We start from the raw sequence: 19,320 nt of genomic DNA, 5'->3' as shown, positions 1-19,320 counted from the left end.
GGGGGCAAGGTTCTTTTCTTATCTCCACAGGAAAATACTCATCTTCAAAGAAATTAAGGGACCCTGAATATTTAATTACTGATGGATGGACACATTTTGTAAGTATTAATTTATATATATATACATATATGTCTTATTAAACATTTCTTTATAAATATGTAGAGCTGGTTTTGAAGTTGGACTCTGGCTCAGTCCCTCTCCAATTCCAAGCCTGTTAGTAAGAGAAAAACCCAGTTTCTGGACTTTCTGTCTCATGTCAAGAGCCATGATATGGGACAGAAAGAAATATGAGTTTAGAAAACATCTTTGCTTTTCTTCATATCTATCATACTTTTCATTGAATATATCTATCATGCCTTTCATTGAATATATATATATATATGTCTATATATGTCTATATGATCAATGTTTAAGTTTTTCACAATGAACAATGAGTTTTTCCTGAAGTGACATTTGAAGTTTCCAGGAAGAAGATGGGGCCCCACAACATCAACTCTACCTGGTTGATATGACATCATGATGCTGATAGCGCTACTACAAGACCTGTTTTGGGTACCAGCTGCACAAGGCGATCCCGACTTGGTTAGCTGAAATGGAGCACATCTTGTACAACATTCTGGCCAGACCTCCACAAAATACTCAGAGACTATTTGCAATTTTAAAAGACATTGATCTTGAAATTTAACCATCATTTTACTATCACTGAATCCCCCAGAAAGAACGTCGCCCCCATGACAGCTGGAAGTAGTTCTAGAGGACTATGTCCCCTCTCCCAGTAAAGTTTGCCCCTGGGTTTAGGGACATCATTTAGGGGTTTGGAGGTTGGGGGAGGAATTTTATAAGCTCAGGGGTCATTTTGAAAAAAAAAGGGAATGATGGGATAATAGATTTATAATTGTGAGTTACTGCTTTTAGACAAATATATTGGTATCGAATCTTGTATATTGATACAAAGCTAAATTATATTGACTATTGTATGCATGCATGTGTCTATCTCTGTTTAAAACATTTTTTATGTATTGACATATATTGTATTTATATATATATATAGTATATATTTACCATATTGCAGTGTACATTTCTACCTCTGATTAAGATACTTATATAATGTTTGTGTATTGATATATATATATTTACCATATTGCAATGTATATTTGTACAGTGTTTATATTTGGAGGTCATTATCCTCATTTGTTACACAGTTGTTTATTGTCTTAGTCTTTAAGTTAGATAGCTATTGAGAATTATATAGATAGTCATCTAAGTTTGTCATTTATAATTAGACTAATCAGATTCTCTAGATATATAGAGATTATACTTAGTATAGATAAATAATCTTCAACCTCTTCAAAGAGCTATAGAAAATGGCCTTTAATCTAACTCAGAGTTTCATGATAGTGAGACACAATTGCTCCTGGCAACACCGCTCTATTCCCGAGAGAATGTTGAGCACCAAAGACACTCCACCTGGAGCTTTTCTATTTGGCAGAACTGGCCTTTGGGCAAAGAAATGCCCATACCTCAACCACTGACAGAGATACAGAGCATGCATCAATGGATAAAACAGGACTGTCATATCCTGCCAAGACAGGGTAAGATAGTTTTGAAAAGTTCCTTGCCTTTAATAATGGTATGCCAGTTATGTTAGGCCTTAGCCAAAGTTGGTTGACTCAACATTGCAAACGAGACTTTGGGTGATTGCGCAGGTAGTCAGTTGTCTCTGTCAATTGTTGCACATTTTGGATATATCTTGTTTGTTAAGTAATATTTATTCCCTTCTCAGATCTTTGATGGAGTTGAAGATTATATAATTGTAGTTACTCTCTACATTATTTAGATTCCTTGAGATAGAATGTTTAGCAAAACTTTTGTTCTCAATATTGTTTGTTATATTTATTATTTGTTATTATTGTATATAGTTGTATTTGGTTTAGTTCTGTCTTATTTAGACAAAAAGGGGAGATGTAGTGATAAGTCCCGCCCCTTAGGGGGCGTGTTCGCCTTGGGCTAATGTTTGCCTATAAATTTGTCGAGCGTGCTCCCAGCTGCTTCTTCTACTTTCCTGGTCTCCACGGGAACGGTGGTTCTGTAAGTCTATTTCTCCATTAAAGCTGTATATATATTTTTACAATCTGTCTGCATTTGTTTAGGGGGAAAGTGTAAAGATACTGGAGAACAGGAACCTGCTATGTTATTGCTGAAATTGTAGATGAAGATAGTGCAGCCACTAGCGCCTGATCATTTACAAAAGAAAGAAGGGTGAAACCCTAAATACCTACTGCTTGATGAGTGGGTAAACAAAGGGTGGTGTGTTAATACAATGGTCTAGTTTCTAGCCATGAAAAGAGGTAGAGAGCTGATACATCCTATAACATGAATAAATATCACAAACATTAAGCTCAGTCGAAAGTAGCCAAAGGACTGAAGAATGGGACACTTCTTTATTAGATGATTTGATATCTATTAAATACCCAGAATGAGAAACTTGAAGCAAAAAGTTATATCGGTAACTGATAGGGGGTGGGGTCTGGGTGAACAAAGAGTAACCACTCACACATAAAGGGTTTTTGTCTCGAACAATGAAAATATTTTTAAAATAAATAGGGTGATGGTTGCATAATTTTAAGAACATACTAAAAAATACTACTATGTTGTATACTTGAAAAGAGTGAACTTACTACATAGATTACGTCTCAATATTTATAGACACATTTCTTTCATGTCTGTATGTTTTGTCTGCATGCATGTATGTGTGCATGTCTGGTGCCTGCAAAGACACAAGAGGGTGCTAGATCCCATAGAAATAAATTTACAGATGTATGTGAGCTTCCTTTCATGTAGGTGTGGTTTTAGGTTGAAGGTTTTGTGCTGAGAGGTATTGAGGACTATCTTTCTCCTCCAGGAGCATACAGAGTACCTTCCAGTACCCTGAACTCTGGTTAGTAGGTGAATAATCTAGTTAGACAGCAGTTCAACTTCTCCATATTCAGTGACAGAAGTGTCACCTTTAGAAACAAGACCCTAACATCAGGTTTTGTGAGCAACCAAGAGCCTTTGGCAATAGCTGTGCTGTTTGCTGTTTTCCATGGGTCTCTTTGGTTAATGACTCAACAGGCGGTAACCTGTTCCTGGCACTGGAGGTTTCATTTGGTGGCACAAATGTCTAGTGGAAGCCTTTTCTCCTCTGTTGTTTTTTGTCTCAATGTGGGTTCCTTTCACATATGTATAGGAAGCTTTTAGGGTACTCGGTTTCCATATAGTTTTTCGAAGAACCTTTAGTATTGGTTGTCCCTCTCTATTTTCCCTTCTTTACCTTTGTGTCCCATCCCCCTTTTATTAAACCATCCAATTCTAGTTTTCCTTTTAGCTTCCAAACACTATAGACTACTTCCTTTCCTTGAGAGATACTCTCCTCCCTCCTGGTCCCTTTGTAGGTTCCAAACCTCTGTGTATTATGATTGTAGTTGCCATATCAGAACCTTAAAAGGGAACATCCTTAAAAGAGAAAACATACAATATTTGTCTACATGAGCTGAGTACTGTATGCTTTTGTTGGTGGAGTCTGAAATGCGCAGAATACACATGGTGCACAGCTGCTGAGCACCATTGTGTGCTCACAGCGCATCACTATGCCCATGGAACTGTGTTGCTAAGGAGGAAGCAGAGTTCAGCTCACACTGAACCAAGGATCTGCCCTAGCAGGACGCTTATTTGGTTCAGTGGGGAAACTTAATCAGGATTTTGAACATTTCTTATTGGGTTTGGGAGGGTACGGGTGGCTAAAGGGGAAGGAAGGGTGGGTCGGGAGGGCCGGGAGGGCCCGGAGGGCCAGGAGGGCCGGGAGGGTCTGCAGAGCCTTGAGGCTCAACATGCAGGACGACTTCAAATATGATGCCCTGACTTTTAGAGTCCCTCAGCGGACTCGCTGGTACACCCGCCTGTGGCCCGTACGCCTGGGTCATGGGCGCTTTGGTCGGAAACGACCGCAATTTCAACTGTATCTAGTTGGGTATGACCCTGTGGGGCAGCTACAAAGGGCGGCCAGCGTGGGTGATGTGGCATTAGTTCAAAAATTCATCAATGGCAACAAACACCACATAAATGAATTCGACAGAAGAGGAAGGTAATGGGGCCCAGGGATGGTGAGGGGCAGGACGGGTGGAAAATGTTGGGGACAGTCAGGGTCTGCCAGGGAGAAACATACTTTCTAGATCTGCAGCCTGAGGGAGGGCAGAGGTCATACTGCTTAAGGCTCTTTCATGGAGACCACTGGGCTTTGTGCCTGCTTTAGGCTCGTAGGCACCTGCTCACCTTGGAAGGGCAGCTTTGAGGCCTTCTTTAAGAAAGCAAAACAAAAATCTTCAGTTAGTTTACAAATCCTTTTACATTGTCTCTTTTAGAGCACTTTATTGGGTGCTTTAAAGGGATTTAGCTAAGAAAACCACATACATTTTTTTTATGTGTGCACTTAAAATTTTATAGGTTTGAGTGTTTTGCCTGCATGTATTTTCAATATAACACACACACATAAGAAGAGGGTGTTGGATCTCCTGGAAGTGGAGTTATGGACAGTTGTGATCTGCTATATGGGTGATAGGAATCAAACCCAGGTTCTCTACAGAAAAACTAGAGCTTGTAAATGCCAAGCCATCTCTCCAGCCCTTAATGTATATGTTTTTAATGCTGTTATATGCAACACAGAAAATTGTATCATGAAATTTATCACATAAGATGTCCACTGGAAGCCAAAAAAAAAAAAAGAAAGAAAAGAAAACATATGTCAGTTTCATGCTCGCTGAGGAATCTCATAAGGAAATTTTCAACTTGAACTATAACTCTGTCTCCCTGCCCCTTATATATCTGTTGTGTGTGCTTTGATTTTGGTACATACGTGAAGGCTAGTGGTTGAAATTCTCTTCAAAAATTTCTTTTCATCACATTACAAAAATCATAAGTGTGTGGGGCTCATGTGCCCCAAACATGCCAAGTAAGTGCGTGAAGTTCAGGAGAGACAGTATTTGACAGTTGTGTTCTGCCATGTTGTGGGCTCTGGGAATTGAACTCAGGCCATTGGGTCTGTCAGTGGGTGCCCTCACCTGATGAACTACCCTGTGGTTTCTACATCTCAGCTTTTGATACAGATTCTCTCACCCAAATCCCCACTGTGTTTGACTGATTGTCTTGGAGTATACTGACTCACCTAGACTTGCAGGCAAGCAAGCTTTGGGGATCCTCCTGGATCCACATCTCAGCACCAGATTCTCAAGGTGCTTGGGGTTCTGAAGTCGGTGTCTCAGGCTTGCAGGGTGAGTGCTTAGCAACTGAGTTTAAACAATCACTGCAGCCCTCTTTCCTAGTCCTTGTTTCTTATTTCTCACTAGATCATAGGCAGGAAATAATGGCCCTCAACAGTAGATTCTCCAGAGCTCACATGCTTCTTGATCATGTCTGGAGTTGTGAGGTTATTGAGTCTATAGTTATTCAGTCTTCCAAATTAGAGTGTCATACAAATAATAGTAAATCATTGTTTCAAAGTATTATTTTGCTTAATAAATGTATCCATTCAGAACTCTGAATTCTCCAGCTATACTTACCCATTCTGCCAATCCATTTACTCCCCACGTGTAACTTAGATATCTACTGTACAGCATACACATCTACTAGCTCTCAAGATCCTCTCATCCTGAAAATATTCATGTTTCTCTGCCCAGTCAACTTTCCTTACATTCTATATATTTAAATATTGAATAAAATGAAAGATGCCCAATTGCATCCCTAGTATTTTTTTGGCCAGAAGCTTTTTGGAAATCAAAGCAAGGGAGCTATGAAGCCATGGATTATCTCCTTCTCGAGAGATTTGCTCAATTATGGTGCTAGATCATGGACACATTGAGAGGTTTCAGACAAAGGCATTTGCTACCTTCTGGTGTCTGTATTAACATGGATAGTCTGTCTATTGTCTGAGAACTATGCTGTGTTTCTGTTGGTAGCAAACATAGAAACATTACATCTGGGCACTGAGAAATGAAAACGTCAAAGTATTGATGACTGAGGATTTAGATTTTTGTTTGTTGTTATTTCTATTCTAAATCTGTTTACATTTCATAGTCTTAAGAGCTGAAATTTACATAGACACATGTGACCTTTAGAATTATCATGGGCCTGTGGATTGTGTCGTTTCATTTGATATAAGGCACAATGGATTACATGACGACCTTTTATTTTGTATGGCAGAAAAGTAGAAAGCATTGCTGATTATAGTCATCAAATATCATGAATTATAAGTGGCAGATGTCAGTGATGCTAAAGTGTGAAATAAAGAGTAAGGTAGGTGCAGTGGAACTGCCTGCATTCCTACCTACTAGGAGGATTGCCAAGTTCAAGGCCAGCTTAGGTAATAGAGTTTTAAGATATTGTAAAGTTATTTGAATAAAAAATTTTGCATCTGCTGTAGTATAACATGAGTTCTGCGCTCATTGGGGCTTCTGTCCCACCTGGTCCCCCAGCCATTTAGTCCCAGAGAAAATAACACAGAGATCACCCACCGTAAGTTATAAAACTGAGAGGCCCATTAGCTCAGTCTTCTTATTAGCTCTTGTAGCTTATATTAACCCATTATTCCTATCTGTGCTAGCCACATGGCTCAGTACCTTTTACAAGGGGGCAGGTCACATGTTACTTCTTCGGTGGTCTGGGCTGGACTGGGGAAGAATAGGCTTCCTTCTTCCCAGAATACTCCTGTTCTCATCTCCCCACCTCTGCTTCCTGTCTGGTTGACCGGCCTATACTTCCTGCCTGGCCAATCAGCATTTATTTAAAACATGATTGACAGGGGCTGGAGAGATGGCTCAGAGGTTAACAGCATTGCCTGCTCTTCCAAAGGTCCTGAGTTCAATTCCCAGCAACCACATGGTGGCTCACAGCCATCTGTGATTAGGTCTGGTGCACTCTTCTGGCCTTCACGCATACACACAGACAGAATATTGTATACATAATAAATCAGTAAATATTTGAAAAAAAATTTAAAACATGATAGACAGAATACAGACAATTCTCCCGCACCACTATAGGTATAATTCTGTTCTTTCTCTTCATTGAAATACTGTGTTTGTTACCATTAGGAAGACCAATCATAATTATATCCAGCAAACACTGAGGTGTCAGTGTCAGATGCTGGAAGCATTTGTATGTGCTCTTGAAGATGTGAGTTTTAAAATCACAGCAGCACTGTGTAAGACAGCTACAGTGTTGAATCCCCATTCTACAGATGGAGAGATTGAGTCATGGAGCTCATAGGAAGTCTACGTGGTAACTAATAACCAACAGTGATTAGGGTAGGATTCAAATCCAAGCTTAGTTCATTCTAAGAGGTGTTCTCCTGTAATCCAGAGAGGCTGCTCTGAGGAAGGATGAAGCTTGTGATAGAGCACTTTCCTTGACTGGGACTATATGCACTATATATATAGTGCACTAAATGCACTATATGCCTAGCACAGCAAATGAACACCTAAGTAGAGAAATAAGTAAATAAGAAAATTTTAGTTTCTTCTTTTACATCAGAAGGAAGTTCACTTTGCCATATAGTATTTACACTTGAATGTACCTTTACATAGTAATCTTTCATTTCCTAAAATGTCCTCTCAATTTGTAGGACTTCACTGCACTATGCATGTGCCCACAATCATCCCAACGTGGTAGCATGGTTACTATCCAACGACTGTACGGACATCAATATCCAGGACGACAAAGGCTGCACACCCTTAATTAAGGTAGCTATCGGGCAAGAGTTTTCGTATAAAATTGATTAGATATTATCCTTGTTTGGTTTTTATTACTGTGATGAAACACTGGCCAAAACCAGCTTGAGAAAAGAAATATTTATTCGGCCTACAATTCCACATCACAGTCAGGCATTAAAGGAAACCAGGGCAGAAGCTCAATCAAGACTAGAGGCAGGAAATGAAGCAGAGGTCATGGGGGGATGCTGCTTTCCCATGCCTTTTTCCAAGGCTTGCTCGGATTTCTTATACTACTCAGGACCACCTGCCTAGTCATGCCACCTCCCCTAGGAAGCTGTGCCCTCCCATATCAACCTCAATCAAGAAAATGCTCTACAGACTTCCCCGAGTCCAGTCTGGTAGAGGCGATCCTTCAAGTGAGGTTCCTTCTTTCCCAGTGTCTTCAGCCTGTGTCAAATTATCAAAACAAGCAAATGAACAAGCAACCTCCCCCACTGCAACAATGGCCAAACAGTGCTGGTGAAATGCTTTAATATCTAGGTGTGGTGGCATACCCCTGAAATTCTACCACTTGGAAAACTTTGGTGGGGAGGTCATGAATTTAGGCAAGCCTGGGGTACTTGAGAGGCCCTAGTCTCAAAAAAGAGATAATATGCATAACCTAAACAATTGGTCTGATCCAAGGGTAACTATTCAATGCAATTGTTGGAATGCTTATCCTGACTTTCTTGAATTCAGTATCTCTTTCTTTCTACAATATCCACAGGCGACCCAGATGGACAACGTGGAGTGTGTCTCCATACTACTCACACAGGGTGCAGATCCCCACATCATAGATTTCGGCGGGGATGCAGCTCTACACCATGCAGTTGTCCGAGGAAATATCACAATTGCTGCAAAACTGCTTAAATATAAGGCAAATATTGACGCGAAAACAAAGGTAAAAATCACTCAACTTCATTCGCAATGTACTTCCAGCAATGACACTCAGATCACTTTCCACATTCTGAAGCTCAAGCAGACTCACTAAATCTGTTCAGAGTCAAACATTTTTCCCAATCTGTTTTTTACAGTTTTGCAGGTAACTTAAAGGAACTCAGCACAGCACATTTTGTTTCAGACTTGGGCTTTACTTTAAAATTGAACAAGTAAAGTACTCGGGCCCACACGTACTTCACATACACACAAACAATAAAAAATAATGTTAAGGTAAATGTCTGTAGAAAACACCAGAAATCTGTTACAGTTAAGAAGCTACTGATGTGGTTTGTCTCCCAGAGATGAGGCTAGAGTGAAAAGGTCACATGCACACAGGCAAATGTGGAAATTGGATCATTGAAGAAAACATACTGAGAAGACATCTTTATTTAACTTTTTCAAATTTTCTATGTTCATAATGAAGGGGCCAAAATGTGACTCCATCTTAGACAAGTAGTGACTCCGTTTTAATTAATGACCTAAGCCTGAATCCAGGAAGTTCCCCAGTCAAGTTTAGCCAACTGGCTAAACAGTTCCAAACCTAGCCTTATAAGGCTGGGAGACCCAGAGTTGCAGGATCTGGCTACTACTGACCATATGTGACAGAAAAATCCAACAACGGATGAAACTGTTACTAGTCTTGTACAATCAATGCGCACCTCATGTAACTACTCCCTGACTGCCCAATTATAAAAAAGATACTTAGAATTCCCCATTTCCCCATTTTAAAAGGGCATGAATGTCTTTGTCCTAGGTCCTCATTAACATTTTATATGGGTGATGGACTGCATGCTGGCTATTTCTGAAGAATAAGCACTCTTTGTGTTTACATACCATTTGAGTCTGGGATCGTCCTCCAGTATTTTTTGGACCACTATAATAGGGAATGATGTGTGGTTTGTGAGATAATTTTTAGTTTAGGGAAAAACATAGTTTTGAAAGACAGATTGAGAAACTGCTCCAGAGATGCCACTTGAGTCCACTCATTCAACAGAGGCACACCAAATCTAACTCAATGTTTTAGGGTTGGGAAATGGAGGCATATCTCCATGGAGCCTTAGCTTGGAACCAGCGAGCATTTGTGGGAAGTTCTGGAGATGAGTGGTGTTCACAGGCAGTGTTGGACAGGGGAAGGTGTGTCAAAGGGAAGGGAGCACCTGTGTGTATGAATCTGCAGCAAGGGCTGAAGGAAAATCTATCCTTTTGTGACTTTTGTTTACAAAATCAGTGATACTTTTTCAGTTGAGAAGCATGTAATTTCTAAATGGATTTTTTTCCTTACAGTATGGGATGACCCCATATAAACTCGCGCTATACGAAAGGCAACACCAAATGGCCGAGTTTTTAATAAAGAACGGGGCAGAGGCACATTCGGTGATGAAGCCAAATAGGTACAGTTTCTTCTTTTTACAATCTTAGGGCTGTTCTTGAGGGTGACATTGCTTAAATAATGAACACTAAAGTAGTAGAGGGAATATGGCTTCAACTCAGAAGCACATACTGAGAAAGCCTAGCTCATAGAGAATGTGAACAGGAAAAGAGACTCTTCCAACATAAACAAAGGAACAGTGTGTACGAGGGCTCAGCTTCCCATTTAAAAACAAGTTTGTCATTTCTTATCTGATTTGATTGGCAAATTTCTACTAGTTAAAGAAACTTCACATTAATGTTGTTTACATTGAAAAGTGTCAACTTTATTTTCAACACTGAAATTTATAATTTTAGTGGTTTTCATTCTGTGTGTGTTTGTACTTTACATATTTTTTGCATATTTCTCTGTGCAGACATGAAGGAAAGAGGAGGATATTGGTGTCTTGTATCACTCTCTAACTTATCCACTTGACATAAGATCTCTGATTGACCCTGAAGCTGGTCTGCAGCCAATAAGCCCAAATGCTAGCCTGTCTCTTCCACACACAGGACTGGGGTGACATGTGCATGTATGTGTCTATGCCCAGTTTTTTATGTGGATGCTGAGGATTTAAACTCAGGTTGTTGTGTATGGGCAGCAAACATCTTATTGACTGAGCCATCTCCAAAACCACTGGCTTTTTAAATTTTTATTTTTAAATAGAACTATGACTGAGTCTTCACTGAATGTTACATAGATTGCAATAAGTTGAAACTACAAAAGCAACAAAAAACTTTAAGACAGGGATCAATGTTGAATTACATAAATGCAAAAATGTTACTTAGTATGCAGGTAAGAAATCTTTCAACAGAGTTTCTCTAAGGACCAAACCCACTCACCACTACATGTTTGTATTCTAAAGGATCTCTGAAAATCCTGATGTGCCTGAATCTAGAACAGAGGACAAGGGCAGTACCTCTGCTATTAAGGTAAAATTCTCCTTTGTGAAATTCGTTGTCTTATGAATTTTGTTAAAATGCTGCAGCAGTCCACCTATCACAGTTTTATATGGAGATTTGGTCAGAGAAAAGCGTTTGGTATTTGTGAACCATCCTTTCTATAAATTCCAGTGAGCAGTAAGTCCTTGCAGGTAGCAGTGGCCCAAGAGGACAATGAGCTGGAAACACAGGAAGGTGCCTGATGTTTGACCAAGGATGGTTTGCAGAAATAAATACACATTAGACTGATTTTAAAAACGACCGAGGTAATGCACCTGAATACATTTTAATGGGTCCAGTTATTGCAGTGGTCCAGGCATCACCCAGGTGTCTTTTCCTTCAGCATAATTGCAGGTAGGTTTTCTCTTCCCTTTGATATTCCTATTTCAGGATCACAGATAAGAGCATTTCCTCTGTTTATCTCTTTGTTTCTGTGTTTACACTAACAAGAAATTGTGGAAATTTAGCTATTTGTAATGTGTTCAACCAAGGTTTCATTATGAAGAGATTACAGCGTGTTTTCTATTTGATTCCACTAGGAGGATAATGAATTCTCTTCCTCCAGTCACACAGTAAGTATTTTCCCCAATTAGCCAGCAGTTGTGGATGTTAAGATTCAATTACCATATAGTAACACTTTGATTTCTGGATATTTGTTCTGTATTTGACACTAATGTACACTCTGATTCTTTGTATCATGTTCACACATTTACAATATTGTAGGGTTGTAATTAGACATTTACCTATTCATATTAAAGTGACCTCATCACCATGCACTGCTGGAGGTTCGGAAACCTGTTTGTAACCTGGAGCCCTAAAGTAAGGGTTTGTGTGAATCAGAAGTTGAATATTAATGACTTTTGAATGTGACTCAGTGGACCAATGGGTTTCTCTAAAGCAGTTTCACAGATACTATGATATGGAGAACACTAGTAAGCGAGAGTTTATTTACAAATGGAAAATAACATGGATTTTGCAGCCCAAACATAGAAGAGAAACTCTGATGAAAGGGGCTTATTAAAATTAATAATCATCTCACATGAGATTCAGAAATTTAGGAAAAACCCAGTTTCTCAGTTCATGATTTTCTCAATCTAGTTAGCAGAAATATTTTTTTACTTCTTGATGATATCATAGTAATTTGTAAATAGATAAGCATATTAGCAGATATTTTACTTTTAAGTAATAGTTTCTACTTTCCATCTTTCAATACCCTGTCCTGGTAAGGGATAAAGTAGTTTTGAAATTGTGCACCCCAAATCAAAAGAGTTCATTTCCTAATCAAACCAGGAGAGTCGATCCTCTGTCTTTTCATTGCAGAACATACAGAAACAATTTCTATATTTTAACAAGATCACCACAATAAAGAAGAGGGAACAAGCAGTTCTGAGAAAATCAGTGATGAACCTAAGTTCTCTGGGAGAGGCAATGCCTGAATACTCTAGAAAAAAACATGAATGTTTGTAATTCCCAATAACTTGAAAAGTAACATAATTGCTTATGAGGGGAGTGATGCCTTTGTGTATCTATGTCTGCATAGTTGCAAATAGTGTCAGAAATGAGGAACCTAGCCTCAAATATATCCTTCACCTCCTTCATACCCTCACTCCTGGGATTACCCATGCTAGCTAGTCACCTTCTTAGGCAGTAGATCTCAATCTTTCTAATGCTGTGACCATTTAATACAGTTTCTCTTGTTGGGGTGACCCTAATTGTAAAATGATTTTTGCTGCTAATTCATAACTGTAATTTTACATGCAGGCATGTACACACACATGCACACATTCACACATGCATGCACTCAGGCACGTACACACACACCACCACCACCACCACCACCACCACCACCACCACCACCAAGCAAGATAAAGAGAGAGACAGAGAAAGAAGGGATAGCACATGTTTCAATGTTTGAATACTTTGTTAGCATTTAGGAGACTGGTTAACCTTTGGGATATGGTCTAGCTAGCAGAATGTTGTCTGTGGTGGGTCATAATGGTCATCCCTATTTTTGGAACTAGTTCTGGGTTGTATGCTTCCCTGTCTACCAGCATGTGAGAAGCAATAGACCACTGCCACAAACAAAGCCTCCCTGTTTGCTTTCCCTACTTCAACTGCTGGAGGGAAAGTCATTCAGTTATAGCAAGGAAGGCAAACAGGAGGTTCCTGTAGCCATTAGTCTTCCTTCCTTCATTCCCTCCTTCTTTCCTTCCTTAAATAATCTCTGTCAGACATTTTGTCACAGCAAGTATAAAAGAAATAACCTTCATTAGTGTTTTTATTTATTTTATTCATTTTTTCTTTTATTATTTTAAGACAATCCTTTTTATTTTACATACCAATCCAAGATTCCTCTCCTTCCCTTCCTCTTTCTCGCCCTATCCTCTCCCACCCTCTCCCCATCCATTTTGCAGAGAGAATGAGGTCTCCCATGTGGAGTCAACAAAGTCTGTCATATCCCTTGAGGCAGGACCAAGGCCATCCTCCCTGTATCTAGACTAAGCAAAGTATCCCTCCATAGGGAATGGGCTCCAAAAAAGCCAGTTCACATACTAGGGATAAATAAAACCTGGTCCCACTTCCTGTGGCCCAACAAAGCTGTCCAAGACATATAACTGTCATCCATATTCAGCGGGCCTAGTTTGGTCATATTCAGGTTACCCAGTTGTCAGTCAAGAGCCAGTGAGCTCCCACTTTCTTGGGTCAGCTATTTCTGTGGGTTTCTCTACATTAAACCACATACCTGGTAACAAAGCAAATCTCAAGATAAAAAAAATGAAATAACCACATCTTATCAGATCACCTTTGGGTTAAAGTTGGAATTCAACAACACTAATTGCAAAAATCCCACAAACTCATGGAAACTGAAAAATTCTCAATAGAAATAAAGGAAGACTTCTTAGAATTTAGTGAAAATGAATGCACAACATACCCAATTCTTTGAGATACTTTGAAAGCAGTACTAACAGAAAAATTCTTAGCAATAAGTACCTACATAAAGAACCCCCCCAAAAAAATCTCACACTACAGTCTAACAGCACTCTAGAAAACTGTAGAATAAAAACAGCAAACTCACACAAGAGGAGGAGATGGCAGGGAATAATCAAATTGAGGACTGAAATCAATAAAATAGAAACAAAGAAAACAATACAAAGAGTCAGTGGGACAAAGAGCTGCTTTTTTGTAGAATATCAACAATATAGACAAACCCTTACCTAAAGAACCCAAAAGAAAAGTAGAGAATATCCAAATTAACAAAATCAGAAATGAGAAGGGGGCCATAACATCAGATACTGAGGAAATCCAGAGAATCATCAGATCATACTTGAAACCTGTACTTCACAAAACTGGAAAATGTAAAGGAAATGGTCAATTTTCTTTTGTGTTTTTTTATTGATTTTTATTGAGCTCTACATTTTTCTCTGCTGCCCTCCCTGTCTCTCCCCTCCCCCTTCAACTCTCCCCCAAGGGTCCCATGCTCCCAATTTACTCAGGAGAGCTTGTCTCTTTCTACTTCCCATGAAGATTAGATCTATACAAGTCTCTCTTAGTGTTCTCATTGTTGTCTAAGTTCTCTGGGATCGTGGTTTGTAGGCTGGCTTTTTTTGCTTTATGTTTACAAACCACCTATGAGTGAATACATGTGATAATTGTCTTTCTGTGTCTGGGTTACCTCACTCAAAATAATGTTTTCTAGCTCCATCAATTTTCATGCAAAATTCAAGATAAGGTATAAAGCAAGTAAAAGAGCTAGTTCTGTCTGTAGACCTTACTTACACCACTTACCAATCTCCAATACAAATGGTTAAGAGCTAGCTCATTACCTTGAAGCATCTCAGTTCAACATTAGGAGAGACAGGGGCAGCAGATTCGACATAACTCTTACACCTAATGAAACCATTGGTAACTGTAATTTTAATATTTTCAAAACCAAACTCAAATGTTCTGTCTTTTAGGCCTAATCCAATTTGGTTTCTAAATTATTATTAGCTATTATGTATGAACAAATTGAGTAATAGATCAAGGGAGGTCTTAGCAGGGAGATAGATCTCAAGAGATTTTAATGAGCAGACATTCACATGCCAGACATCTTCCAAGATTTCAGTAAAAATTCATTAGCATACAAAGTAACATGATTAATACAAATAGAATTATTAGACTAATGCAGAGGTTTTTGGCTGATACAGAAAGTCAATGGTAATGTGATGAGTGTGGCAACCATGGAGAGTTTCCTGAGCACGAAGGGAACAACATCTTGGATAAGCAAAGGATTAGACTACAAAACACAATATCACTAACAGATTAAGATATTAGCATATTCTTGAGGCAACTAAAGCAAAACATCAGTGGTTTCTATCCTTCAAAAATGCGAATGAAATAAAAGCAGACATCACTTTTCTGAGGTTAGAATTGCATAAAACTATATTAACACATGAGTTCTCCAGAATCCATTATCTGGTAATTGCAGTATAATGAGTATAAAATCACCAAACTCAGCGAGACAATGTCGGTTCCCCATGCTAACAGAATATTAAGTAGGAGACTTCATGAAGAGGTCAGCCAGATATGCTGAGAAAGGACACAGGCCCCAAAGGCACAAAGATGATGCTATGCCCAGGAAAAGGAAAACCTAACATCTCAATGAGTTTACTCCATATTCATTGTGAACTGCTAAAAACCAAACTCTATTTCTATCTTCAACTCTCTCCCCTCTCAAACAGAGTCATCTTTTCATTGAAAAGCTAGAACACACACACAAGTACAGAAACACATACACACATGCCAACAGGTCAGAGCACTAACCTTGTAACTCTATGACCTGGGTTCCATCTCAGAACACAACAAGCAGCAAGTGTCTGAAATACATAATGCCAAAATGCTGATATCTAGATTAGAGGCCAAGAGTAGAACAGCCATGAAACCTACAAACCATCCAGAATGAAAAACAAAGAGCAGCTGAATCACTGTAAGATCATCTCACAACAGGAAAATGGAGAGAGCCATTCCTAAAGGTTCTACTCTGCCCTTCTCAAACACAAACACACATACATATGTACACACATACACAGACACAAACACACATAAACATGAACCAGAGCAGTTCCCGTTTTAAGATTCTCAAACTCGGGGCTTTAAATCAAACAGAAAGGAGGGAGTGCGTACGTCCGTAGGTTCCGGGGCGCGGGAGGGCGCTGGTGCTGCCAGGAGTCGAGCCGCGTGGGATCTCACGAGGCAGCTCGCGGCTTCCGGCCGCGCAGGCCCGCTCAAGATGTCGTACATGCTCCCGCATCTGCACAATGGCTGGCAGGTAGACCAGGCCATCCTGTCGGAGGAGGACCGCGTGGTCGTCATTCGTTTCGGACACGACTGGGACCCCACTTGCATGAAGATGGACGAGGTTCTGTACAGCATCGCCGAAAAGAAATGGAAGATAGTGGGAGATCTTTCTCATCTTGTGTGAAGATATCCCAGCTGTTTTAAAGCAAACGGTGTTGGTGTCGCTTGTGCTCCTGGCATCCTCTGTGGTTCTCGAGCCCGACAGGCCTATCTGCTGCCAATATGAACATCCGCCGTGCTCGGCCCGATGATCTGATGAACATGCAGCACTGCAACCTGCTGTGCCTGCCCGAGAACTACCAGATGAAGTACTACTTCTACCACGGCCTCTCTTGGCCCCAGCTCTCCTACATTGCTGAGGATGAGGATGGCAAGATCGTGGGCTACGTCCTGGCCAAGATGGAGGAGGACCCCGATGATGTCCCTCATGGACACATCACCTCACTGGCTGTGAAACGTTCCCACCGGCGCCTCGGCCTGGCGCAGAAGCTGATGGACCAGGCCTCACGGGCCATGATCGAGAACTTCAGCGCCAAGTATGTATCCCTGCATGTGAGGAAGAGCAACAGGGCGGCCCTGCACCTTTATTCCAACACCCTGAACTTCCAGGTTAGTGAGGTGGAGCCCAAGTACTATGCAGATGGAGAAGATGCGTACGCCATGAAACGAGACCTCTCCCAGATGGCGGAGGAGCTGAGACGGCAGCTGGTGCTGAAGAAGGGCAGATACGTGGTTCTGGGTTCCAAGGAGAATCAGGGCAGCACACTTCCTGGTTCCGAAGAGGCCTGTCAGCAGAACCTGGCTGGAGATGACAGTGGCAGTGACAGCAAAGACGGTGCTGATGTTCAAGACAGCTTGCAAGACTTGGATTCCACCTCCTAGAGCCCGCTCAAGCATTGTAGGTTCTTGCATTTTAGCCACAGTTTTCTTGGGAACCCTGGCTCTGCTCTGCAGTATCTACTCTGGAGTCACCACAGTGACCCAAATGGCTTCTCATTGTCAGCGCTTAGCATCAGCCTTCCACATAGCCTAATCATGAAGGCACTCCAGGACACAGAAGCTGCTGTGCAGGAGCCAAGGGACTTTGAGGACTGCCATGGCAGCACCATCCTTGGCTTCTCCCATGCTGTCGGCTGCTGTATTCGGTCTGCAGTTGTCCTGTACTGATTGTGTGTATGCTGTAGGGTTTTGCCTAGAATGCCAAACAGGAAGTGGTGATAACTCAGGAAACTCCCCAGCTTTCAGCGTTTGCCATTATTTGGGTTTTCATTTTTGAGTAAGCAGGACCATCGGTAGTCCTTATGCCCTCTGCCTCTGTCTGGTGGAAGTTACCTACTCTTGCCTTCTATGGAAACTGCCCATGCCCTGCCCTCCCTCTTTGAAGAAGACTGTTCCCTTTTGGTGGGAGGAGATAGGTGTTGGACTTCGGCACAAGCAGAATTTGTAAATCGTAAGTAAAGGACAAGCAGAAATCAAGTTGTAATCTCTGACCCCCCCACAATAAAAATATTAAAAAGGGAAAAAAAAACAGAAAGGAGGCAGAGATTACACGATAACAGTGGGTATAATGATAAAATTTCCCTGAGCAAAGAAATATTTGGGGGCTATAAATCAAGACCCTGGCATGAACAGATAAGTTCTTCTAAAGTGAATGGAAATCAGTGACATTTTTAATGAAAACTAAGATCTCAAAATTTCCTTAAAGGTTGAAGAAACCAAGCCGGAAGGAATTCTTCCTGAAAATTATGACGATGGCACCGTGCCCCAGCCTACCGCCGACACTGAATTACCTTCATTTCAAGGTACAAGGCACAGAGGTGACACTCTTCAGGATTCTGAGAAAATTGCACTTCACGACACCACAATGGATCACACACGTTCTTTAGGACTTACACTGGGCATGCAAGAAGGAAACCACATGCTGACGCTAAGCTTGCTCTTGGTAGCCACACTGGTGACACCATGGACCCTCTGCAACATTAGTTTTGACATTTAATAAACATTTGGGATGTATTTGAAAACAATCACAACTATGAACTTTGTTGCAATTAGAGGCCCTCTAGGTTCTCCACAATAATACTGATAATGCTCACAAGGGGTTCCCATTGTCAAGTCTTCAAACAAGCATCTTGAAAAGAAAAGAAACTCAGCAAACTACCACTTAATTGTTTTAATGTTTCTTCACAAATGGTGAAAATACTAAAGTACAGACAGTAATAATCGTGATGTTGTGGCCAACATTATAAATATGGAATTATAAATTTAAAACAGTTTCTGAATACAAAAAATAAATCTGGTCATCCATGCAGCCCTGCAGGGCTCTCTAGTAGGGCCGGTCTCTAAGTTCCTGACTGTTTTCGTCTTTTTCCTTTTAAGCTGGTCATCCAGGGCCTCCAGTTTTACCTCTTGTTCATTCCATCTGTTCCATCAATGGCCCAGGAGGAGCATCAGGACCGCGTTGTATTCCTCCACCAAGGCCACCTCGATCCAAGCTACGGACATCTAAGAAGCCACCTCTGCCTCCACCTCTGCCTCCTCGGGACATTTCTGCAGGACCAACACGGTCCATAAGTCCGCCTCATCCTCGCTGCATGCCACCAGGGCAGCCTCACCAGGTGAAAGCAGAGAGCCACCTTGTGAAGGTTATTCTCTCACTTCCCCCCATCTTCCACCCACACACATAAAGCTGAGCAGGTCCCGTTTTAAGATTCTCAAACTCTCAGCTTTGAAACAAACAGAAAGGAAGCACAGGTTACACGATTGCAGTCCTTAAAGTGATAAAATTTCCCTGGGCAAAGAAATATTTGGGGACTATAAATCAAGACCCTGGCATGAACAGATAATTTCTTCTAAAGTGAATAAAAATCAGTGACATTTTTAATGAAAACTAAGATCTCAAAATTTCCTTAAAGGTTGA

At 40.7% G+C, this 19,320-nt stretch overlaps 2 protein-coding genes and 1 pseudogene across 2 annotated transcripts; all 3 read left to right on the top strand.

The window, feature by feature from the left end:
* Window positions 1-3,869: 3,869 nt before the first annotated feature.
* LOC142832414 (putative ankyrin repeat domain-containing protein 26-like protein) lies at window positions 3,870-19,320 on the top strand. The gene is made up of 8 exons (XM_075942817.1): window positions 3,870-4,123; window positions 7,652-7,769; window positions 8,506-8,679; window positions 10,002-10,108; window positions 10,991-11,057; window positions 11,606-11,638; window positions 18,109-18,205; window positions 19,316-19,320. The coding sequence occupies exons 1-8, from the start codon at window positions 3,870-3,872 to the stop codon at window positions 19,318-19,320; spliced, it is 855 nt and encodes a 284-aa protein (XP_075798932.1).
* Window positions 16,277-16,527, top strand: LOC142832222 (thioredoxin-like protein 4A pseudogene; annotated as a pseudogene).
* LOC142832220 (N-alpha-acetyltransferase 11-like) lies at window positions 16,626-17,788 on the top strand. Its single transcript, XM_075942528.1, has one exon. The coding sequence runs from the start codon at window positions 16,626-16,628 to the stop codon at window positions 17,283-17,285; it is 660 nt and encodes a 219-aa protein (XP_075798643.1). The 3' UTR covers window positions 17,286-17,788.

Source organism: Microtus pennsylvanicus, chromosome 12, assembly GCF_037038515.1.
Source record: "Microtus pennsylvanicus isolate mMicPen1 chromosome 12, mMicPen1.hap1, whole genome shotgun sequence".
NCBI lineage: Eukaryota > Metazoa > Chordata > Mammalia > Rodentia > Cricetidae > Microtus > Microtus pennsylvanicus.
This window is presented reverse-complemented; position numbering and strand designations above follow the sequence as displayed.